This window comes from Leptodactylus fuscus, chromosome 3, assembly GCF_031893055.1.
Source record: "Leptodactylus fuscus isolate aLepFus1 chromosome 3, aLepFus1.hap2, whole genome shotgun sequence".
NCBI classification, from domain to species: Eukaryota; Metazoa; Chordata; class Amphibia; order Anura; family Leptodactylidae; genus Leptodactylus; species Leptodactylus fuscus.
The window spans coordinates 219,180,555-219,206,256 of record NC_134267.1 but is presented as its reverse complement, the minus strand read 5'-3'; the positions used below and the strand labels follow the sequence as shown (position 1 = coordinate 219,206,256).

Here is a 25,702-nt window from a genome sequence, read left to right as displayed (position 1 = left end):
AAATAATCCCAACATACGGTGCTCAAATCTTACCAACATATAGTACTCAAATAACACAATCACCTAATAATACCAATATACAGTGACCAAATAATGCCGCCATATAGCACTCAAATGAAACCATCAATGCCCACATACAGTGATCAAAAATGATTAAGATTTGTAGCCATTGCAAAGACCACTGAGGCGCCTAGTTCACCATGTGCATCCTAATGGGTCACCTATCTTAGAGGTCCCCTTGTCATTATGGGCCACGCTGTATCTTCTTCAAAATTTAACCATATATCCTAAAACTTGTAGAAAGTAACATTTATCATAATCCTTAATGATTCTTAATTTTTTTTTCTCCAGCAACCCCTCCATGGGTAACAACCAACTCTGCAGGAACCCAGGCATCGCTTATAGCTCATACTTATGGAATGACCCAGCCTCCTATATACAGCCAAGCGGCCAACGTTCAAGCTCCCATCATAGGCGTCACCCCCACCATCCCTCCTCACGTCGCCCCACAACTACCACTCATGACAGCTCACTACCAACTCCAACAGCACCAGCAACCTGCGCAACCTCTGAGCAACATGGTGGTGAACCTACAGAGCCAAACGATGTACAGACACAGTCAACCGATAGCTATGTCCTCCTTGACCGGCGTCGGTCAGGTGCCTCATCCCGGACACACGGCTATAGGCAACGGTCACATGACGTGTCCCATTCTTCCTCCGCCACCACCTGCCCTACCTTCTGCAGCGCTTCCTAACAGTGTGCCGGCTACAAACGGTCAGACCCCACCTCAACTTCCTCACAGCCAACCCATAACCACCGAAAACCCCAATGGTGTCCAGATGCTCCGAACAATTGGAATGGGAAAGTATGAATTCACAGATCCTTGGTATCCTAAAGGTAAGCCGTCATGCCGCTTCCTCTCTTTTCTTCCTATTGATCTAATCCTGGTTGAACACCGTGTGATGTGCGATTGACACCGAGTTGCAGGCTCAAGCGAAGGTCACAGAAGAAGATCTTTCATCCCTGACGTGTGTAAGCTAGGAGCCCTCCATCACTTTCTTCTTCTGTGGCCTTGCAGAAGCGGTTATGAATTAAATATGAACACGCGCAAAAAAATAAAAGATAAAAAAAAGAGAAAGCAATTCTCCAGACGTAAAACAAAACACGGATTTCTTCTCATTTCCCGGTGACACCTACTGAGTTTGCCAGAAAATGGTTGAGTAGAATTCCTGCAGTCTGATTTATATAGAAGGAGCTGACGTGCCCTCTCTGAGTATCCCGCTGAAATGCATCAGTTCGCGGTTGAGAAGCGAGGCCCCCGTTTTTTTTGTTGTTTTTTTTGTTTTCATCTAAAGTGATGCTTAGGTCCCCGAGCTCCGGCCTTTTTAAATAATGCATGATCTGCAAACGTGCCTTTTCCAGAACAAGCAGCGAAACAAGGGCTGGAGGCTCGCCGTGACGCTAACAAGTCCGCAGTCCAAATACATAATACAAAAGTCTCCTTTATATTTCGCATGACTCGACAGATTCTCCCGGAATTAAATTTGCTTTAACGAGAATCTCATCTACTCCTGATTTATGACCACTCCCCCCCACCGTCGTCTCGGTGGGTAACTCTAAGACAACAAAGAAGATGACTGGGACTGTAGATCAGGTTTTATTTTCACCGCAGGATAGCCCTTGTGAGGGATGCCTATAACAACGCTCCATCGGGGATCATATATTTATGGCCGTGAGGGTACAACGTAAAAGCCTTAGCAAAATTTATGGGGAAGGGGAGAAGTAAAAAGCAGAATCCAAAGTCAACATAAGTCCTTGTGAAGATAGATATGCAGTAAAATGGAGCAGGGTGGTCCGTAAAGTTGTGTGCTCTCCGAAAAAGTGCCATATTACATGTATGCAGGCTACTGGGTAGATACAGTATATTCATTGTGACCTAGGAAAAGTTTTAACTAGTAATCACGGGGCCCCACGGCACAAAATATAATGGGCCCTGTTGTCTCATGACCAACATCAAAAAGTAACAGGAATTTCCCTCACCTAGTCCATTTTTAACCCAACTTTTTTTACATGCTTAGATCATTGTTTCCCAATCTAGACCATGTGATTCAGTTCCTGTCCCTAAATCAATAATTTAATTAAGGCAATTTGTGCACTGAGAGGATCAATGGAGCAGTTGGTATAGTCCGTTAAGGGAGTCTCCAATTAGGGGGACTGTCCCAAATTTTTAGTTGGGTTGAATACCAGCAGCAGTCAACACAATTGTCCAATAGTGTGACCGGCTCGATTGCAGAAGGTTTGCCCAAAAGAACACTACGTTATTATCAGTCGGCTCTAGCACAGTCTTCTTTTGGGCAAACCTTCTGCAATCAAGGGAGTCCTAACCAGTCACACTATTGGTTAAATCAATAATTGGTCTTTGTCCAGAGAGGTTTACCCTAAATATAAGCTATATATTATATAAGGTAATTATATTCCTAGTCTCCAAGTCCATCAAGTGTTTCTGGAAGTCTGAGGAGCAGAAGGTTCAAAACTTGGAGTAGATTTGATAAATAGAGTATTTACACCCAGGTCCAGGAGCCTTAGGGGCCACATCTCTTCCATATATGAGGGAACCAATATATTATAGTCGGGGGTGGGGGCTGATACAGATTTGGACGAGGAACACCTTTTCAGAGTGACCTTTCTCCCGTTTCTTAGAGACGTTATGAACTAGTGAAAGGCTCCATCTTTTCTCAAATAAAAAAAAAAATTCTCAGTAGAAGACCCCACCACAGATAATTTGGCTGCTCCTCTTGACCTCCCCGATACACATGCAACCGTTTATGTCAATGGGGAGAGTAAAGCAAGATACTTTTGGCAGCGACTTCTCTTCCCTAAGAATTAAAGGATCAGAAATTGAAATTTAAAATACTCAACCCCCAAACATATAGAGTAGACCTGGGACAGTATGGGGGGCAAAGTAGGCATTAAAAGCGGGACCTACTCTTTTTGTCTTTACTATTTAGCCCCCTCTACTCATTTTCCTGTCTCCCAAGAGAGCAGTCTAGTACATTACTCTATAACTGACCCCGCAATCTAGACACGCCCTTCCAAATACGTAGAGTCCCTTCCTTGGAGCACACACTGTCATGCCGAGGTGGATATTTAATTCCCATTGATTCTCAGACTCCTTCTTTGTCTAAGCCGAACCGTTATCCATCGAGACTGCTTCTTCTGTGAAAAGACGTGAGCATGAGAGCATGGTAGGCTCTTGAGTACAGAATGCCATCACTCGTGTGGTACTTAGACCACTCACACCGACTGCCGTCCTTTCTTCTCTCGAGAGCTCGCCTTGCATTATAATAAGATCTTTTTGAAAAGGGCCGGAGGTTCCATCTCATTAAATCCCCGAGTCTTTCAATTTCATTGTCTGGCTTAACACGCAAGTCTTGGCAAAGTTCACGAGCAATTATTGTCTGATGTCCAGCAAGGAGAGCGAGCGCGGGCCTATCGCTGGCGAGTGGAAACAGATATTTTTAGAGTTCATTAGCGCGCTTGCTTAAAATTCTGCATTTGTTTTCTTTAATTACAGATCTGCCGGCCCTACCAAAGGGGGGGCCGTACTCATTTGCATGTGAAAATGTACTGTGCGTTCATTATTAACCTTTGCTCGCCCCCCTTCCCCCCCTCCAAGAACATGGAAATTTTCTCAAATTTTTCATTTGCAACAGGTCATGTTGTCTTCTCAGATGGGTGACAATTTCATTTAATGCCGAGTGCAAGCGGGTAGACTGGTTAATTATCACGCTATTGTAAGTGCGGCCGGGAGATTGGAATTCATGTGTCGCGAAGCTTTGTTAATTATTTCGTACATTGAGATTCGCCACCCTCTTTGTTGCTATATGTAGTAATAGATTATATTAAGAACGGAGGTTTATATTTGTACCGCATACCTAGAGTGCAGATCAATGTTCAGACTCTGGACAAATTTCCCTTGGTCACCCCAAGTAATTTTTACCAGAAGACAGAAAAACATTCCAAGGACGCAGACAAAGTTGCGTGAAGGCGTCTGGTCAGCTTCTCATCCACAGTGTCACAGCCCCCTGGTGGCTTTGTTGGGAGTTGTTGGTATACACTATATGGCCAAGGTACGAAAATGGGTTCCCTATTGGTTCATGCCTTCAAACCAGTATTGGACTGAGGTTCTTTGGGCCTACAAGGTAAAATGATTCTGGGGCCACTAGAAGATAGACTGTAGAAGCTTTCAAAGTTGGATGTCTTTTTCTGGACAAGTTTTTTAGATCCTGGGCCCACCGGAGGGTCCTCTGGTACTTTGGTGGATCAGTCCATCAATGCTTCATACCATGTGCTTCTGGAGAACCTAAATCATGCAATCCCTTTGTAAGAGAGACGGGTCGTAATCCTCTATAACTGGGGTTAATCCATACTGTACCTGTCAACTCTCCTGAATTGTCCGGCAGGCTCCTCAGACTCTTGGAACCCCAAAAACCATGGTGGGTACTGGGCATCTTCCAGAAGGCAAAAAGTTGCCCAGTATCGGTTAGAGTCCATTCACATCACAGAGAATATTTTTTGCATCCTTTTTGCCACAGCATTGGCCCCCGGCCCACCAACTGGGGTAGGTGAACAACTCTAGATACCATAGAAGATCAGATAGCTCAGATATTAATTTTGGGGGAAAAATTTGTAATATGGGGTCTAGGGAGATGAAGTGTGACATAAAATCTGGCTCCTCGGGGGCCACATGGTGGCTCAATGGTTAGCACTGCAGCCTTGCAGCGCTGGAGTCCTGGTGTTCAAAACCCGCCAAGGGCATAAAACCATCTGCAAGGAGTTTATATGTTCTCCCCATGTTTGCATGGATTTCCATCCCGTATTCCAAAGACATACTGATTTACATGGGGCATTTTTTAAAAAATATAAAAAGATCTGGCTCCTTGTGTCATACATTGGAGGTGACATGATCAACAATGGTATTACTTATGTCAGGGGGGCCACAGTTACACCAATCTATAGCAGAAATCTGGCAACGATGGGTTAATAATGTTTCACTATTGTGTAAGCTTTTTCTGGAGAGCCCCTTTAAATTTGATATGATACTACAGACACATTTGTAAGAACAAGCAGCAGATTCCATAGATTCCTGCATATTCGGGGTCCTCGCATCACACCCCATTATTACCATTTACCCGCCTGCATCTTATCTGACTGCCCATAGGGGGCGCTGTTGGATTTTCCTTATTTATCAAGTGTGTTTTAACATATCTACTTTTCTATCGGAATTGAATGTCCGGATTGACCTTGTCGCATGTTTACTTTGGAGTCCCCTCAAGGCTTGATATGGAGGACAAGACCTCGGTAGTACACCATTAGTGATGCATTATAACAACTGCTCAATAACTGCGTTCCCTAATGTGAGGGGCGGAGGCTGCGCATGACAGCGACCCCTTACCCTGACTCATCTGCGTTATATCTTCTCACCCTGGAGTCTGTGAAATATATAAGGAATAATATTTAATGGGTATAATATATGAACTTGTTATTTCAGCACTGTATGGCTGTATTATTTTATATTGTATGGTGTCATAATTTAGGCAATCTATACAGGTGATTGTTAGTTAATCTTCGGCAGTATTATACAGCTGTCTTGTGATTTGATTGGTTTGATATATTAAATTGTTGGTTGCGCACTATATAACAGTATAATTTGTGCACGATATGGTGTCATCATTTAGGAAATCTTTATTGTTTTTTATGATGTCCTGCAGCAGTTGAGGAAGGCTAAAAAATCTCTAACCAAGGCTACTTGCAAACGTGACTGAATTTTTATTTTAGACGCACTTTTAGCCTCTCTTTGGCAGTATCACATACCCACCATTTAACGATTTTATTAGTTTGATATACAAAATTGTTATTTGGTCACTGTATTACAGTATTATTTATATACCGTATGGAGTCATAATGTAGGCACTCTTTACTGGTAACTTTCAGGCAATGTATGGCAGTAATATACAGCCACCGTCTAGCAAAATTGTTAGTGTGATATAAGAAATTTTCATTTGGGTACAGTATGACCGTTTTATTTATGTACTGTATGGTGCCATAATTTAGGAACTCTTTACTAGTAATTTTTATATCTATTGATATTGTTGGTGTGAGATACGAAATTGTTTTTTGGATACTGTATGACTGTATTATTTACCGTATGTACTATATGCCTGTATTATTTGTGTTCTATATGGAGATATAATCTAGGCACTCATTGCTGGTCATTTTTAGGCCCTCTTTGGCAATATTAGATATCTATCATCTAGTACTTTTATTGGTCTGATATATATAATTCTTATTTGGGCATTGTATTATGTGTGTACTATATAGTCTCCTAATTTAGGCTCTGTTTGCTTGTAATTTTAGGAACTATTTGGCAGTATTAATATATGGAATTGATTATTTGGCCACCAACTCTATTATTTGTGTACTATATGGTGAAATAATATAGGCACTCATTGCTTATACTTTTAAGGCTCTCTTTGTTAATATTAGACATCCATCATCTAATACTTTCATTGGTTTGATATACTGTATCATATTGTTGTGGACATGTATGACAGCATTATATATGCATCATCTGGCGGTTTTATTAGTTTGATATATGAAATTCTTGTTTGGGCACTGTATGACAGTATTATTTATGTACTGTCTGGTGCCATAACTTAGGCACTCTTTACTGGATTGAAGTTGTTGTTTGGGCACTGTATGACAGTATTATTTATGTACTGTCTAGTGCCATAATTTAGGCACTTTTTACTGGTATGAAGTTGTTGTTTGGGCACTGTATGACAGTATTATTTATGTACTGTCTGGTGCCATAACTTAGGCACTCTTTACTGGTATGAAGTTGTTCTTTGGGCACTGTATGACAGTATTCTTTATGTACTGTCTTGTACCATAATTTAGGCAATCCTTCCTGGATTGAAGTTGTTCTTTGGGCACTGTATGACAGTATTATTTATGTACAGTCTAGTGCCATAATTTAGGCACTCTTTACTGTTATGAAGTTGTTGTTTGGGCACTGTATGACAGTATTATTTATGTACTGTCTGGTGCCATAACTTAGGCACTCTTTACTGGATTGAAGTTGTTCTTTGGGCACTGTATGACAGTATTCTTTATGTACTGTCTGGTGCCATAATTTAGGCACTCTTTACTGGTATGAAGTTGTTGTTTGGGCACTATATGACAGTATTATTCAGACACCATATGGTAGTTTTTATGAACTATTATCAGATTTTTTCTTCTTTTGTAACCTTTTACAATATCATGGCTGTAGAATATTCATCTTTTCCATGCACCTTGTTCTTTTCTGTGATTTTTGGCTCTCCCTGTGTCCTGATAGTCGAGTAAGGTGCACTTTAAGAGTCTAATAGTTTTCGCTGATTAGCATGTATTAGGAATAGACGGAGGCTTCATGGTTCTGTGCTGGATTGTGTTACCGCCATGAGCAGCGAGGCTGGTGATATAAGTAGCGACGTGCCGGAGATGGTAACTTTTACAGCACAGAACAGTGTGACAGCGCTGGGATTTCAGTGTGATTTCAAAGCAAAGCCTCTAGACACGTAGACAGTGAGCGCCTCATACACAAGTTGGGAAGCGTTGCTTCAGAATATATTTTAGAGCACGTTGCAATAATGAGACTGTCAGTCTGCCGATTCTCCGCTTCAAGGGCGTTAATTATTTGTGAAATAGGCTGCCGCAATCCTGAAGGGAAGGAGAGATCATGAAGTAATGACTCCAACTCATAAAATACAATAACACAGATCCCCATCCATAGGGACAGCCGGGAAAATGAGTTTTAGATCTGCCTCCATGGTAATATTTACACCATCGAGCCCCATAATAATTAGTCACTATGTGACACTCATCTGATTGCATCGCTCGCACTGCGCTGCGCTTCACCCCGCTCTTAACAATGTCATTGACGAAACAAGATGCCTTCCAAACGTTACGGCTACTTTCCATACTGTCATTTGGTGGTCGATATAAGCGTTGGGCTCATCCGTCTATAACTTTCATATCAGGAAAATTATCAATATGAAACTTATTCGATTTGCCTTTCAGGGTTGAGGGAAAGCTGAGCTGTGAAACTTGTGGTGGCCATGTTATAGGGAAGGCACAAAAAAAATGACGCTAAAAACGCAAAAAACATAAACCACGTACTAGCCCTGTACGTGGCCGGTCCTATTCCTGACCATTTTTGAGGCTGGTCCTGTGTATTCTACTGATAGGATCCATGGAGAACATGAACGGCACACGGATACCATCTATGTGTCATCTGTTCCATTTTCCTAGGACATGGACACTACATGGTATGATCACCTATCCTTAAGATAAGTCATCAATATGTGACACTCAGGACACCTACCAATCAGCTGTTTGAAGAGACCTGTTCCATCGGTCACATGGAACAGCTACAGTTCAGTCCCATTCATGCGAATGGGGCTGAGCTGCAATTTCAACCATAGTCCTAACCATATGAACAGCTCTGTGTTTGGTATCCAGTGAAGAGGCCACAGTGCTCACCCAAATGCTGCACACTACTCACCTAACAGCTGATGGGGGTACCGGAGGTCAGACCACCATCAACATCACATATAGGAAAACCCTTTAAACATACCGTCCAACTAGCAGAAGACCAAAAAAAGGAAAAATCCTGCTGCAAATTTACATATAATAAACCATACTTCTAACCCCACCCTTGCCCCATTTAGTCCCACCCAGTCCCTTTGTGCCCCCAAACAATACAGTCCTATTAAAAAGTTTGGGCACCCCTATTAATCTTAATCATTTTTAGTTCTAAATATTTTGGTGTTTATAACAGCCATTTCAGTTTGATATATCTAATAACTGATGGACACAGTAATATTTCAGGATTGAAATGAGGTTTATTGTACTAACAGAAAATGTGCAATATGCATTAAACCAAAATTTGACCGGTGCAAAAGTATGGGCACCTCAACAGAAAAGTGACATTAATATTTAGTAGATCCTCCTTTTGCAAAGATAACAGCCTCTAGTCGCTTCCTGTAGCTTTTAATCAGTTCCTGGATCCTGGATAAAGGTATTTTGGACAAACAATTCAAGTTCAGTTAAGTTAGATGGTCGCCGAGCATGGACAGCCCGCTTCAAATCATCCCACAGATGTTCAATGATATTCAGGTCTGGGGACTGGGATGGCCATTCCAGAACATTGTAATTGTTCCTCTGCATGAATGCCTGAGGATTTGGAGCGGTGTTTTGGATCATTGTCTTGCTGAAATATCCATCCCCGGCGTAACTTCAACTTCGTCACTGATTCTTGAACATTATTCTCAAGAATCTGCTGATACTGAGTGGAATCCATGCGACTCTCAACTTTAATAAGATTCCCGATGCCGGCATTGGCCACACAGCCCCAAAGCATGATGGAACCTCCACCAAATTTTACAGTGGGTAGCATGTGTTTTTCTTGGAATGCTGTTTCTTTTTGGACGCCATGCATAACGCCTTTTTTTTATAACCAAACAACTCAATTTTTGTTTCCAAAATGAAGCTGCCTTGTCCAAATGTGCTTTTTCATACCTCAGGCAACTCTATTTGTGGCGTACGTGCAGAAACGGCTTCTTTCTCATCACTCTCCCATATAGCTTCTATTTGTGCAAAGTGCGCTGTATAGTTGACCGATGCACAGTGACACCATCTGCAGCAAGATGATGCTGCAGCTCTTTGGAGGTGGTCTGTGGATTGTCCTTGACTGTTCTCACCATTCTTCTTCTCTGTCTTTCCGATATTTTTCTTGGCCTGCCACTTCTGGGCTTAACAAGAACTGTCCCTGTGGTCTTCCATTTCCTTACTATGTTCCTCACAGTGGAAACTGACAGGTTAAATCTCTGAGACAACGTTTTGTATCCTTCCCCTGAACAACTATGTTGAACAATCTTTGTTTTCAGATCATTTGAGAGTTGTTTTGAGTAGCCCATGATGCCACTCTTCAGAGGAGATTCAAATAGGAGATCAACTTGCAATTGGCCACCTTAAATACCTTTTCTTATGATTGGATACATCTGGCTATGAAGTTCAAAGCTCACTGAGGTTACAAAACCAATTTTGTGCTTCAGTAAGTCAGTAAAAAGTAGTTAGGGGAATTCAAATCAATAAAATGATAAGGGTGCCCATACTTTTGCACCGGTCAAATTTTGGTTTAATGCATATTGCACATTTTCTGTTAGTACAATAAACCTCATTTCAATCCTGAAATATTACTGTGTCCATCAGTTATTAGATATATCAAACTGAAATGGCTGTTGCAAACACCAAAATATTTAGAACAAAAAATGATTAAGATTAATAGGGGTGCCCAAACTTTTTCATATGTCTGTATATTGCTCCCTTAGTCTCCACATACAGTATCATAAGAGGTTATGCCCCCAACACAATACAATGTCCCCTCTGTGGTTCTAACACAGTATACTGCTCCCTCATTGTAAGAAGTTGCCGTTTGCAGAAAGAGGTATTCCCTGAAATTCTCTAGGAACATATTAGGTCAGAATTCTGCCAGTAATAATTGACCGCAGTGCATGTCACGGGGGCCATTTTCGTTTATACAAGATGAATCCCAATAACCAACAATGGTGAGCTCAATAGAGAGATAACATCAGTAGATAACGCTTGAGGACTGTCCTGGACCGTACCATTATACCCAAGAACCGGCACGGCACCCGAATCCTTCCGAAACTGGGAGTTTTGCTTTATAGGATATGTGAGACGTGTCGGTCACTGATGGTCCCACTGCTGGCGAGTTCTCATATATGTTATATCTGTAACATGGCTGCCTTGGCTCCATGAGTGTCACATCTGGATCCTATTAACTCTATAGAAGCCTTGGGATATCAGCCATCCACCGTCATTACTACTAGCAATTCCCTCTCCCTATGGGGTAAATTACCCTCTGAACTCTCCCCCCTCCCCCGGTCCTAGTCGTCTAAGCCCATTTATTCCAAGGGAACCATTGCTTATTATATGACGGGGGCCATAAAGGACTGCCCGTGGATAATTGGAAAAAGAGGAAATTCATGGAAGACGGGTCGGGTTCACGGAAGGTCCATAGAAGATCACACTCATTTAGGTCACCAGGATATTGGGAGGTTGGGGCACTGGAGCAGGCGAGGCAACGGAGAGCGGTCATAGAGAGGAATGATGAGAGTAATCGCACCAGCAAGGGAATGGTTAAAAAAGGTAATACAAAAATGGTAAGCGTATAAGAAATCACCAAAGAGTTCTGTCACCAGAATAAGATACAAGGCCAATGCTGGTACACAGGTCAAGGAACTGCGAGATGACTTGTAAGACAATTATCATATACTAAGGGTAAGATGATCCCTATGATACGCAGCACAGCTGCTGCAGAACTGCATTATCCAGATCAGGTGGGAGATTCTTCATTCTTATTTGGTTGATATGTAACTCATCCCAGTTGTACAGCAGCAGAGGTGTTTGTTATGAGGTTCTGCAGCAGCTGTGACATATAGAGTGATGTTCTACAGCGACTGACGTGCGTAATATGGTGTGTGGCAACCACTGAGGTGTCTATTATGATGTTCTGCAGCAGCTGAGGTGAATATTATGATGTCTGCAGCAGCTGAGGTGTATATTATGAGGTTCTGCAGCAGCTGAGGTGTGTATTATGATGTTCTGCAGCAGCTGAGGTGTGTATTATGATGTTCTGCAGCAGCTGAGGTGTGTATTATGATGTTCTGCAGCAGCTGAGGTGTGTATTATGAGGTTCTACAGCAGCTGAGGTTTGTATTATGAGGTTCTGCAGCAGCTGAGGTATGTATTATGAGATTCTACAGCAGCTGAGGTTTGTATTATGATGTTCTGCAGCAGCTGAGCTGTGTATTATGATGTTTTGCAGCAGCTGAGGTGTGTATTATGAGGTTCTGCAGCAGCTGAGGTGTGTATTATGATGTTTTGCAGCAGCTGACATGTATATTATGATGTTCTGCAGCAGCTGAGGTGTGTTGTTTGATGTTCTGCAGCAGCTGAGGTGTGTTGTTTGATGTTCTGCAGCAGCTGAGGTGTGTATTATGAGATTCTGCAGCAGCTGAGGTGTGTAATATGATGTCCTGCAGCAGCTGAGGTGTGTATTATGATGTTCTGCAGCAGCTGAGGTTTGTATTATGATGTTTTGCAGCAGCTGAGGTATGTATTATGATGTTCTGCAGCAGCTGAGGTGTGTATTATGATGTTCTGCAGCAGCTGAGGTATGTATTATGAGGTTCTACAGCAGCTGAGGTTTGTATTATGATGTTCTGCAGCAGCTGAGGTGTGTATTATGAGATTCTGCAGCAGCTGAGCTGTGTATTATGATGTTTTGCAGCAGCTGACATGTATATTATGATGTTCTGCAGCAGCTGAGGTGTATTATGAGGTTCTGCAGCAGCTGAGGTGTGTATTATGATGTTCTGCAGCAGCTGAGATGTGTAATATGATGTTCTGCAGCAGCTGAGATGTGTATTATGATGTTCTGCAGCAGCTGAGTTGTGTAATATGATGTTCTGCAGCAGCTGAGGTGTGTATTATGATGTTCTGCAGCAGCTGATGTGTGTATTATGATGTTCTGCAGCAGATGAGGTGTATTATGAGGTTCTGCAGCAGCTGAGGTATGTATTATGATGTTCTGCAGCAGCTGAGTTGTGTAATATGATGTTCTGCAGCAGCTGAGGTGTGTATTATGATGTTCTGCAGCAGCTGATGTGTGTATTATGATGTTCTGCAGCAGATGAGGTGTGATAGATAAAACTACTTCCTTGCATTTTCATTGTAGATGCATTGGGGAAAAAAAATTAACAAACTCTGCATTTGTGAGAAGAGGACGTGGCCTGTGAGGACATGGCTGCCAGGCACGGCGTGTAGCGAGCAGGGCCTCACCCCGCTGTACGGTATATTATTTATCCATTTACCATATAAGAGCTTTCCCGGCTGTTTACAGTAGCAGCCTGCAGTCTCTCCATTTTGCGGCAGACGAGATATTCCCAGGTACACATTTCGGTTGCCTCTATCTTCCATCTGACAGCTAAAATTGCCTAGAGAATGGAAAAGATTATCTTGTTCTAAATTTCAGAGCAAGCTAATCCTTAAGTACTGCAGTAGGTGGAAGCTGTTTGTGATATACGGTTCACATGCAATTTGTGTTGTTCCATCTTAAAAATATCTCGGGCTACGGTTTGTACAGAAATATCAGTGTGTGGATTTTCATATTCAGCTCTCATAATACCAGACCTTTCCCTCCAAAGAACAACTTACAGCGTGCAAGGAAAAGAGACTGAAAACTCAAATCAACCCGGTATTATAGACAGTGAACACAAATGATACACCGCAACGCTCCAAAACTACCGCTATATCAATATCAGCAGTGACTAGAAAACTAGACATGAGGAGCAATGCCAAACAGATCTCACAACTGGGATACTTAGTACTCTCCACAGGGGGGCAGTACTATAATTTTTATATTCTTGTACATAGGAGGTAGTATTATAGTAGTTATATTCTTATACATAGGAGCAGTATTATAGTAGTTATATTCTTGTACATAGGAGGTAGTATTATAGAAGTTATATTCTTGTACATAGGAGTAGTATTATAGTAGTTATATTCTTGTACATAGGAGCAGTATTATAGTAGTTATATTCTTGTACATAGGAGCAGTATTATAGTAGTTATATTCTTGTACATAGAAGCAGTATTATAGTAGTTATATTCTTGTACATAGGAGGTAGTATTATAGTAGTTATATTCTTGTACATAGGAGTAGTATTATAGTAGTTATATTCTTGTACATAGGAGGCAGTATTATAGTAGTTATATTCTTGTACATAGTAGCAGTATTATAGTAGTTATATTCTTATACATAGGAGCAGTATTATAGTAGTTATATTCTTGTACATAGATGACAGTATTATAGTAGTTATATTCTTGTACATAGGAGCAGTATTATAGTAGTTATATTCTTGTACATAGGAGTAGTATTATAGTAGTTATATTCTTGTACATAGGAGTAGTATTATAGTAGTTATATTCTTGTACATAGGAGACAGTATTATAGTAGTTATATTCTTGTGCATAGGAGCAGTATTATAGTAGTTATATTCGTGTACATAGGAGCAGTATTATAGTAGTTATATTCTTGTAAATAGGAGCAGTATTATAGTAGTTATATTCTTGTACATAGGAGCAGTATTATAGTAGTTATATTCTTGTACATAGGAGCAGTATTATAGTAGTTATATTCTTGTAAATAGGAGCAGTATTATAGTAGTTATATTCTTGTACATATGAGCAGTATTATAGTAATTATATTCTTGTACATAGGAGCAGTATTATAGTGGCTATATTCTTGTACATAGGAGGTAGTATTATAGTAGTTATATTCTGGTACATAGGAGCAGTATTATAGTAGTTATATTCTTGTACATAGGAGGTAATTTTTATTAGTAAAAACAAAACAAAAATACATTACATTCCAGCAGAATTAATAACTAATAATAATAATAATAATATAACATAAATCAGACATGTCTGTCAGATAACAAAAATGAGAATCACTTTAACTTAAGAGTCCATTGCTGGCAGGATAAAGAGGGGGAAAAAAAAAATAAATCCATAAATAAATGAACAGACTTATTTGCAGTGTTATCAGAATATTCAGCAATCGATATATACATTTCTCCACAATTTTACATTATCAGACTTTTTTCTGACCTCCAGAGACTTTATCCACCTCAGTTCAGACATGATATATGTGACAGCGGTCATATGACGGAAGGGCTCTCTGTGTAGGGACACCTGGGTCCTCGTATGCCAGTGATAATATTTGATGACAGTAATAATAATATACAGGGTCTCCCGGTTAATGTCACCTATATTAGTTGGGATGCCATATATGATTTCGGGGTATTTGAGTGATTGTAATCGGGGAATTTTCAGCCTCCGGGATATTTCCTGCCAGATCTTTCGCCCTCCCCCGCACTCTGATATAAAATGTGCCATGGTCTCCTCCTGCTGGCAACCCAATGGACATGCCCGATCTGTCACACTGAGATGTTTTAGGTTGCCTCTTACAAAAAGTTTCCCATGCAGAGATAGCCAGGCAATGTCAAAGAACTTTGCAGGGAGCCTCAGACCAGTGAGGAGCCTCAGACTATCCTGCAGGGTTATAGATGTACAGTCCCTCAATGCCGGCTGGAGACAATAGAAGGTCTTACATACCCTGGTGTATAGATCTCTCCTGGTCTTACTCACCAGATAGGTCTTTTCAATACCCCATTTTTTCAGGCACCTTATACCATAGTCCAGATACTGGGGGAGGTAGTCACGAGTCGATCGACCCCTCTTAAGGCTGCCGCCTCGCACCCAGGATTCTGCAAAAGGCAATATCCAGTCCCTGATACTATTTACCCACAGGGAGCTGTTATCTGAGTCCAGGCAACCAAAATTTACTTTTAGAAACATGGAGTCAAAAAACACCCTTGGATTTAACATATCCAGCCCACCCTCTCTCCTCTGTAGGTAGGTTATCCCTCTTTTTACTGGGTTCAACCTGTTCCCCCACAAAAGTTGGAAGAACAGGCTAAAGAGCCTAGCGGAGAAAGATTCTGGCAAAGGAAAGACAACAGAGACGTACAAGAAGACAGGGACCAGGTAAGTCTTCAACATTTTAACCCTTTCTCTATAGGTCAGCCTCCAGTTCTTCCATCGCTGAACCTTTGCATTTCCGGATTCCAACTTTTCTTCCCAATTTAGTCTGCAATTATCATCCCTCCCGAATTTCACCCCAAGGATCTTAATATAGGAGGAGGCCTGGGCAAACTGCGGCAGATCAAATGTAGGACCAGTATGACCCGTCCAGAGAGCTTGACTCTTCTCAAGGTTGACAAGAGACCCGGAGGCCTCTGAGTAACTTCTGATGGCTGCAGACAACATCTCCACCTCACGAGGCTCAGATATCACCACAGTCACATCATCCGCGTAGGCAACAACTCTCAGGGGCAAGCAGTGGGGGACCGGCGCCCCCTGAAAATCACACTCCTGCAGTGACCTAAGAAACGGGTCTATGGCAAACACATACAGTAATGGACTCAGTGGGCAACCTTGTCTCACCCCTGCCTCAACCCTGAAAGCATCACCCTGCCAACCATTAATCAGAGGAAAGCTCTCCGCCTCACGGTACAAAGTTCTCAGCCAATCCACAAATTGTCCCGGAATACCGTACTTTGTCAAAGTCGCCCATAGATACTCATGGTCTACTCTGTCAAAGGCCTTAGCCTGGTCAAGACTCACAACATATCTCCCACACCTCAGAGCTTTACATCTCTCAAACATCTCCCTTATCGAGATAACTGCTCCAGAGATGTTCCGCCCTTTAACTGTGCCAAACTGTGAGCCTGCCAACAGTGCCGAGGACAAACAAACTAATCTAGAGAACAGAATTTTTGCAAGAATCTTCCTATCGACATTCAAGAGGGCAATCGGCCTCCAGTTCTTGATGTCACTAGGCTCTTTACCTTTAGACAGCAGGATCAGGGAGGACACTCTCATGGATGGAGGCATCAGGTGGTTTTCTAGACTAGTTTTGTATACATCCACGAGAATTGGTGCCAAGAGGTCTCGGAATTTCTTATAGAACTCAGCTGTAATCCCATCTGGACCTGGTGCCTTCTTCAGATGTAACTTATCTATGGCCTCTTTCACCTCCTCCACTGTTAACTCTGCTGTCAAAGGAGAAAAGTCCAAATCATTAGTATCAGGACCTGGAGTTGCCTCCAAGAATTGAGCCACCTTCTCTCTATCCAAAACCTTCTTCTGAAACAAGTCAGCATAGTAAGTTCTCACCACCCCCAGGATACCCTCCCGAGACTCCTGTAAAACACCCTGGGAGTCAGTGAGACCTGTGACCGATTTATTTGCCACCCGCTCCCTGCAATTCTCAAAAGGATCCGGAGCCCCTAAGGACCCATAATCCCGTTCAAGAACCAGGGATGTATACCTGCGGTACTGATACTGACTGATCTCAGATTTCAGCCGGTCAATCTTCTGTTGGTTATCCCCGCCCGCCGAATAGAGTGACTCTAATTCTTTCCGCAGCCTGAGATACTGGCTATACTTACTCTTCCCCTTCTTAACTGACAGTCTCCTTAAGAGGGATCTGATCTCCTCCTTGACATCCTCCCACCAGTCTGCCATGTTGTCATAAAACACCACTCTCTCAAGCTGGTTCTGAAATAGAGAGTGGACACAACTCCGGACACAGTCATCGTCCAAGAGGCTGGAATTGAGCTTCCATAGGCCTCTCCCAATATCAGGGCGTTTTGTGGAGCCCAAGCAAAAATACAAAGCCAGATGGTCAGAATAAGGGACTGTCTTTTCACTTTTCTCACTAACATACTCAGCGGGACTGACCAGAGCTAAGTCTATCCGACTGCATCTACCAGCGCAGGAGTAAGTGAATTTGGGTTTCCTACCACCCTCAGTAAACACATCAGACAGACCAGCCTGTGAAATAATTCTGCTTAAGACCTTGCAGTCCCTGGTGAGAGGCCTACCAGTAGGTCTGTCACTGGATGACATGGTGGCATTGAAGTCCCCTGCCATGACTACCGGAACAGATGTAAACAAGTACTGCTTGACTTCATCAAACAGACGTGCCCTTTCAATCACCGACTGCGGTGGACCATAGATATTAATGAGTCGGAGCCTTCTGCCTCGGATGGTAACTTCTAAAACCAGGCACCTCCCCATCAGAACCTCAGTGAATCTGTGTATGGTGACATCAGGGGTGTTAAACAGTATAGAAACCCCGGCATAAGGTTCCACAGCCAGAGACCAGAAGGACGGGCCAGATTTCCATTCTCTCTCTGCTTCTCGTATTAGTCCTAAAGTATTTAAACGGGTTTCTTGTAAGAAATAGACATCGGCATCAAGATATCTCAGATGTTCATACACTGCGTGTCTTGTCCTCCTTGCTCGGATGCTATTCACATTACTAGAGATAACTTTAAGATAGAAACCTGCCATCAGAACAACTAGGAATATGAGAAACAGAGAGATGGGCCCCATTGTCATAGGTCAGAGTCAGAGGTGTCCTGGTGACCAGCTGTTTCCATGTCTGATTCGGACTGCCCCTCATCTCGGTGGGGTCTCCTCTTAGTGGGGGGATCGCCCTCTGGCTCCTCCTCATACTCCGCCATCATTCGTGAGAGTTCTCTGTCTAGTTCTGCTTCTCCGTCTGACTCTGATAGGACACTAAATCTATTCCCCGTTGCAGTGACCTCGCCTGCACTACTTACTCTCATCTTTGTGGGCTTTTCTACCGTGGTCCACTCACCCTCAGGCTTACGGCTGGCTTTATCCTTCTTCCTCCTTTTATTATTGTTGGATGATCGGGCAGGAGAAGAGACGACCACTGAGGGTTGTACAACCTGCTCGACAACCTCCATGGTCGTCTCAATGGGACCTGACTCGGCCTGGTCTTGGGTGGTATCACCTGTATGTGGTTGAGGCTCCGCCTCCGTGACTACTGACCCTGACAATAGCGCCTCCTCCTCCTCCTGTATGTCATCAGCCGCTGCCAGCAAGTCCTCATCAGGGCTATCCTTACAGATGTTATGCCAGGCATCAGGACAATCTCTGTGGGGGTGACCGATCCTACCGCACAGGTTACACCTAATGCTTTGGCATGTGGCACTCACGTGGCCCATTTCATTACATAGGCTACACTTTACCATGGAGCATACACTGGCCACATGGCCGGCCTTCCCACACTTGAAGCACCGGCGAGGCTGACCCGCATAGAAGCAGATCCCTTTTTCTCGGCCTATAAAGAACGAATTGGGCAGATGTTGGGTTATGTTGTTCTGCTGACGCAACTTCACCAGGACCCTCCACCCACCGGTCCAGACCCCGTCTTCATCCCTGTTCTTAGTAAGATCGGACATGAGGTCACAATGCCTCCTGAGCCAGATGACAATGTCCTGAGGGGGAACGGCTTCATTCCAAAATACAATTGTGACAGAGGCTGTATCTGGCCTAGAGATGGGGATGAAACTGAACTTATCCCAACCTTCCGTATCTCTCAACCTGGTGAGATTGGCCCAGAACCGGTCCAGATCAGACATCAGCTTAAAACTAACATCATACCCCTGGCGGTCAGGAAGGTTTATGACGGCCAGGATATCAGTCGGCACAAAGCCCATCTGGGTACATAGGAGCTCTCGGACCACAAACCTCCTATCCGGCAGATCCTCCTTGGCACCTCCGTGCCTAAACCTGACTACATTCCTCCTCCTGAAAGCCTGGCCTGTATAATTGGAGTTTGATGCAAAAGATGGAGCACCGCGGCTCCAGGCATTCCCTGAGGAGGTACGGCCGGATCCGCCATCTTGGCGTGTTTGTGGGCGCTGTGTGGGCTGCTGAGCACCTGTACCATGTGGTTCTGCTACTGTGCGAGTATCCAGAGGGGGAAAGTCCTGCACACTGGACTGTCCTGTGTCCGCCCCACCATCGACCTCTATGTCTGCAATATCACCAGACTCCAGAGACTGGACTGCAGAGGGGTCTGACGCCATAGATAGTGAAGGAACCCCCCCAGAAACACCTTCCCCTGCTGGGCCGTTATCACATACAGGAATATCCATAATATCAGGCACATTAGTCAGATAATCAGCGGCAGCAGAGTCCTGCACAGCAGAGTCCATATTAGTATTATAGTCAGCGGCAGCAGAGTCCTGCATAGCAGAGTCCATATTACCACTACAGTCAGCGGCAGCAGAGTCCTGCACAACAGAGTCCACAACCTGTAACCCCAAATATGTTACTCCCCCAGTACCTTCAGGTAAGAGTCCATAGTCCTGCTGCAATGACTTGTCTCCTGGGACTTGTGGTGTCTGCACAGCTGCTACTTCATTACCATTAGGCAGGGGTCCATGACCTGGTTGCAAAGTGCTGGTTGCTGGGACTTGTGGTGCCTTGCTGAGAACTGCTGCAGGTTTTTGCTGTTGCTGAACACTGGTCGCTTTCCCGTACAAATTCCCTTCCTTAAAAGGGAAACTTGCTGGCTGCAGAACTGGTTTTACATGGGACTGCTGGCTGCCACCTTGAGAGGGTTCAGACCCAGCTTTAGCACAAGGTGATGGTGACTTCTGGTATTCCTGGAACCGCTGCTGGTTTCTGTATGATTCTCCCACCGGTCCCATTTGCTCCAGTACAGTCTCGGTCTCCCGTACGTTCTCGGCGAGCTCTTTCGCCAGTGCGCTCAGCTTCCTGTCCAGTAACACCAGTTTCTCAGGGCATGCAGACTTTTTTAGATTATACGCACATTCAATCTGTCTCTGCAGATATATTTTACTGGCCTTCAATGTCTCCAGTCGCTTGACCAGTGCTGGTATCTCATCTGCCAGGCGCAGTTCTGGTGCTCGCTCAGTAGCTGTGACAGTCTGTGCATTGTTGGAAAGCTTTGCAGGTTGGTTACCCCCAGTATGGCTTCTGGTTGGTGTAGCCTGTGATTTCTGACATGCTACGGCTGTTGTCACTGCCATGGGCCCACAATGTCCAGACTGGGGACTATGTCCCAGTTTATTTCCAGTGACTGTACTGCTGGTACCTTGAAGCTTCCCCGCTGGTCTCCCTTTGATCTCCTCCACTGCCTTCACTACATTTTTGTAGTTACCGCTTCCAGATCTTGTCCGCTCAGACCGTACCAAAACAGACTGCTGCATGTTCTCCTGCATGGTCTGCTTCTCCAGGGATGTTCTCCTCTGTCTGCAGGAGGGTGGGGTGGACTGGACACCTGCAACCTGCAATGGAGTCTGCACAGGCTGCAAAGTTTGCTCCTTACATTCAACCATTTTGCTTGGTTGTTGCACCGTACTACTGCTTGCTTCCGTTACTTCTTCCTTTACAACTTTCTTCCCATCTTGGCTTGCTGCACTAGGACTGCTGACACACTGGACACGATTCCCATTACTGGGGACTTTAGGATTTCCATCCATTTTTTTAGTTGTCTGGGAATTGCTTCCCAGAGAAGGCCTTGGAGCCTGGGCCTTGGCAGGGGAACTTCCCCACCCAGGGCGGCCCCGCCCTGGGCTATCTCCAGACATCAGGAGCCTCAGGAGAGCTACAAAAACACGTCCTCACAGCTAGGAGGTAGTATTATAGTAGTTATATTCTTGTACATAGGAGTAGTATTATAGTAGTTATATTCTTGTACATAGGAGACAGTATTATAGTAGTTATATTCTTGTGCATAGGAGCAGTATTATAGTAGTTATATTCGTGTACATAGGAGCAGTATTATAGTAGTTATATTCTTGTAAATAGGAGCAGTATTATAGTAGTTATATTCTTGTACATAGGAGCAGTATTATAGTAGTTATATTCTTGTACATAGGAGCAGTATTATAGTAGTTATATTCTTGTAAATAGGAGCAGTATTATAGTAGTTATATTCTTGTACATATGAGCAGTATTATAGTAATTATATTCTTGTACATAGGAGCAGTATTATAGTAGTTATATTCTTGTACATAGGAGGTAGTATCATAGTAGCTATATTCTTGTACATAGTAGCAGTATTATAGTAGTTATATTCTTATACATAGGAGCAGTATTATAGTAGTTATATTCTTGTACATAGATGACAGTATTATAGTAGTTATATTCTTGTACATAGGAGCAGTATTATAGTAGTTATATTCTTGTACATAGGAGTAGTATTATAGTAGTTATATTCTTGTACATAGGAGTAGTATTATAGTAGTTATATTCTTGTACATAGGAGGCAGTATTATAGTAGTTATATTCTTGTGCATAGGAGCAGTATTATAGTAGTTATATTCGTGTACATAGGAGCAGTATTATAGTAGTTATATTCTTGTAAATAGGAGCAGTATTATAGTAGTTATATTCTTGTACATAGGAGCAGTATTATAGTAGTTATATTCTTGTAAATAGGAGCAGTATTATAGTAGTTATATTCTTGTACATATGAGCAGTATTATAGTAATTATATTCTTGTACATAGGAGCAGTATTATAGTAGCTATATTCTTGTACATAGGAGGTAGTATTATAGTAGTTATATTCTTATACATAGGAGCAGTATTATAGTAGTTATATTCTTGTATATAGGAGCAGTATTATAGTAGTTATATTCTTGTACATAGGAGGTAGTATTATAGAAGTTATATTCTTGTATATAGGAGTAGTATTATAGTAGTTATATTCTTGTACATAGGAGCAGTATTATAGTAGTTATATTCTTGTACATAGGAGCAGTATTATAGTAGTTATATTCTTGTACATAGGAGCAGTATTATAGTAGTTATATTCTTGTACATAGGAGGTAGTATTATAGTAGTTATATTCTTGTACATAGGAGGTAGTATTATAGTAGTTATATTCTTGTACATAGGAGGTAGTATTATAGTAGCTATATTCTTGTACATAGTAGCAGTATTATAGTAGTTATATTCTTATACATAGGAGCAGTATTATAGTAGTTATATTCTTGTACATAGATGACAGTATTATAGTAGTTATATTCTTGTACATAGGAGTAGTATTATAGTAGTTATATTCTTGTATATAGGAGCAGTATTATAGTAGTTATATTCTTGTACATAGGAGTAGTATTATAGTAGTTATATTCTTGTACATAGGAGTAGTATTATAGTAGTTATATTCTTGTACATAGGAGCAGTATTATAGTAGTTATATTCTTGTACATAGGAGCAGTATTATAGTAGTTATATTCTTGTACATAGGGGCAGTATTATAGTAGTTATATTCTTGTACATAGGAGGCAGTATTATAGTAGTTATATTCTAGTACATAAGAGCAGTATTATAGTAGTTATATTCTTGTACATAGGAGGCAGTATTATAGTAGTTATATTCTAGTACATAGGAGCAGTATTATAGTAGTTATATTCTTGTACATAGGAGCAGTATTATATAAGTTATATTCTTGTACATAGGAGTAGTATTATAGTAGTTATATTCTTGTACATAGGAGTAGTATTCTAGTAGTTATATTCTTGTACATAGGAGCTGTATTATAGTAGTTATATTCTTGTACATAGGAGCAGTATTATAGTAGTTATATACTTGTAGATAGGAGCAGTAGTATAGTAGTTATATTCTTGTACATAGGAGCAGTATTATAGTAGTTATATTCTGGTACCTAGGGGGCAGTATTATAGTAGTTATATTCTTGTACATAGGAGTAGTATTATAGTAGTTATATTCTGGTACCTAGGGGGCAGTATTATAGTAGTTATATTCTTGTACATAGGAGTAGTATTATAGTAGTTATATTCTGGTACCTAGGGGGCAGTATTATAGTAGTTATATTCTTGTACATAGGAGCAGTATTATAGTAGCTATATTCTTGTACATAGGAGCAGTATTACAGTAGTTATATTATTGTACATAGGAGGCAGTATTATAGTAATTATATTCTTGTACATAGGAGTAGTATTATTTCAGTTATATTCTTGTACATAGGAGGAGTATTATTTCAGTCATATTCTTGTACATAGGGGGCAGTATTATGCATCCTACAGTATTATGTGCTGTTAATTACTGTGCCAACATGGATTTAAAGCATTGTTTAGTATAAGATATACACTATATTTTACACCATATATTTCCAATGATACAAAATGGATAATCAAGTTCAATAAACCAAGTAATCCAACAGCATAGGGAAACGTGTGCATGCCTAAAATAGTGCTAATAATATGGAGAAAACTAGGCCAAGCAAGAAGCCTATATATAATGCAAGTAGCTGTCACATTCGCTGCAACCATTTCTACCGTGCCTCACTGAAATTTTAATTTTTTCTGTTTTCTTTTTTTTTTAATCTTTATATGGTATTTACAGGGGAGATATTTTATTTTTTTTAAATTTACTGTGAGGAAAAAACGAAAAGTTATTACTGTGAAGAAGGCGCGATATTTCATCTGTCAGCTATGAAAAGTGCTGCAGTGCCTAGGGGCACACTTTAGTGGCGGTTTGTGCCAGTATTTACATAGTAAAGCTATATAATAGGTTAAAGGGGTTGTACGGGATTTGTCAAATTTTCCAAAACTATAGATTAGAAAAAAATATGTAATATGAAATAGGAAAGCGGAAAATAGAAATCTTTCAGAAACTTCTCGGCGACTCTAAATTACAAAAACATACATAATCATCCTGATAGAAGGGGAAGATCTTCTTAAGGTAGGGGCCCTACGTCGCGGGCCGTAGCAAAAATGCGCTGCGGGATAAAAACGGTTTCTTTTCACAGAAAGTCTGCAAAGTTGCCTCTGTGGACTTTCTGTTTCTATCATACCTGTAAGGAAACCGCATTATTTCCGTAGATATAATTGACATGCGACACTTTTCAGAACCGCACACTTTTCACAACACATGGGGACTCCCCCCCCCCCCCCCCGAACGGACTACTGAACACATTTGCAAGCGGTTTGCAGGGAAAGCACACGGATCCCCATAGACTATAATGGGGTCCGTGTGCTTGCCGCAAGATCTCCTCAGAGAACATGCGGACAGGAAAGTACTTCACAATCTACTTTCCTGTCCGCATGACTTGTGCGGATAGCACACGGCAATCACACGGACCCCATTATAGTCTATGGGGTCCATGTGTTTTCACTGCACAGCGCTTGCCAATGTATTCGGTAGTCTGTTTGGAGGGGTCACCATGTGGACTCCTCGAACGGATTACCAAACGCAGATGTGAACCAAGGGTAAAACACTGTGATTTTTGCCATGTGAGGTCCTGGAGCACGTATTCTGAAGCACGGAGTCCCCTGACCCTCGTTCATCCCCACAGTAAATGGAGAGAGAACAGATATGACAAGTCTATTACAGTAGTGCCCGTCTGGGACTGGCATAGATTTCTGGTATAACTTATGCCAGTTTTTGATGATCTAATGGGCCAAGACGTCCCAATCCATCTGGATTTCTTAACCGATCTGTCCACTTTTTGAAAAATGGTGATGGAGCACAAAATAGGAAAGTCGCATCCAATGCATGATATATCGACCCCATTGTGTTCCAGCAAATCTTTAGGGCCCGTGCTCACGATGTAACGTGGTGTTGATTCTGACACGTAAACCCGTGTCAGAATCAGCATTTCAAAACAGAATCTCATTGACTTCAATGGGTTCCGTTTAACGTGCGCTACACATTGACATCAATAGGAGGCTTTTTAACCCATTGATTTCACTGTGTTACGCGCATTAAACGGAACCCATTGAAGTCAAAGGGATTCTGTTTTGAAGCGCTGATTCTGACACGAGTTTACGCGTCAGAATCAACGCCGCGTTACATCATGAGCACGGGCCCTTAGTTGCAGACCGGTATATAAAATCCCAATCTTAGTAACGTGGCATCACGACCCCTATTTAAGAATACGGAAAGACTGTCGTAAGGAGACAACAGTAATTATTTTTATTTTTTTTAATATTTTTATTTATATTTTTCTGTTTTATTTTTTTCTGTTTTTAGTTTATTTTTCTATTTTTTTTAATCAATTTTTCTCCTCAATTTTTTTTTTTTCTGTATCTTTCGTTTTTCTCTGCGCCAGTCTTCGAGATGTCAGGC

The 25,702-nt window shown here is 41.9% G+C and overlaps 1 protein-coding gene across 3 annotated transcripts in view; it reads left to right on the top strand.

Moving 5' to 3' along the window:
• KLHL29 (kelch like family member 29) overlaps positions 1–25,702 on the top strand; it is a 748,452-nt gene that overhangs the window by 509,250 nt on the left and 213,500 nt on the right. For all 3 annotated transcript variants that reach the window (XR_012715345.1, XM_075269192.1, XM_075269191.1), the window contains exon 6: positions 352–900. Coding sequence is in view for 2 of the 3 variants with exons in the window: in XM_075269192.1 (XP_075125293.1) it covers positions 352–900 (549 nt within the window). In the remaining variant the exon portion in view is untranslated. The remainder of the gene's footprint in view (positions 1–351; positions 901–25,702) is intronic.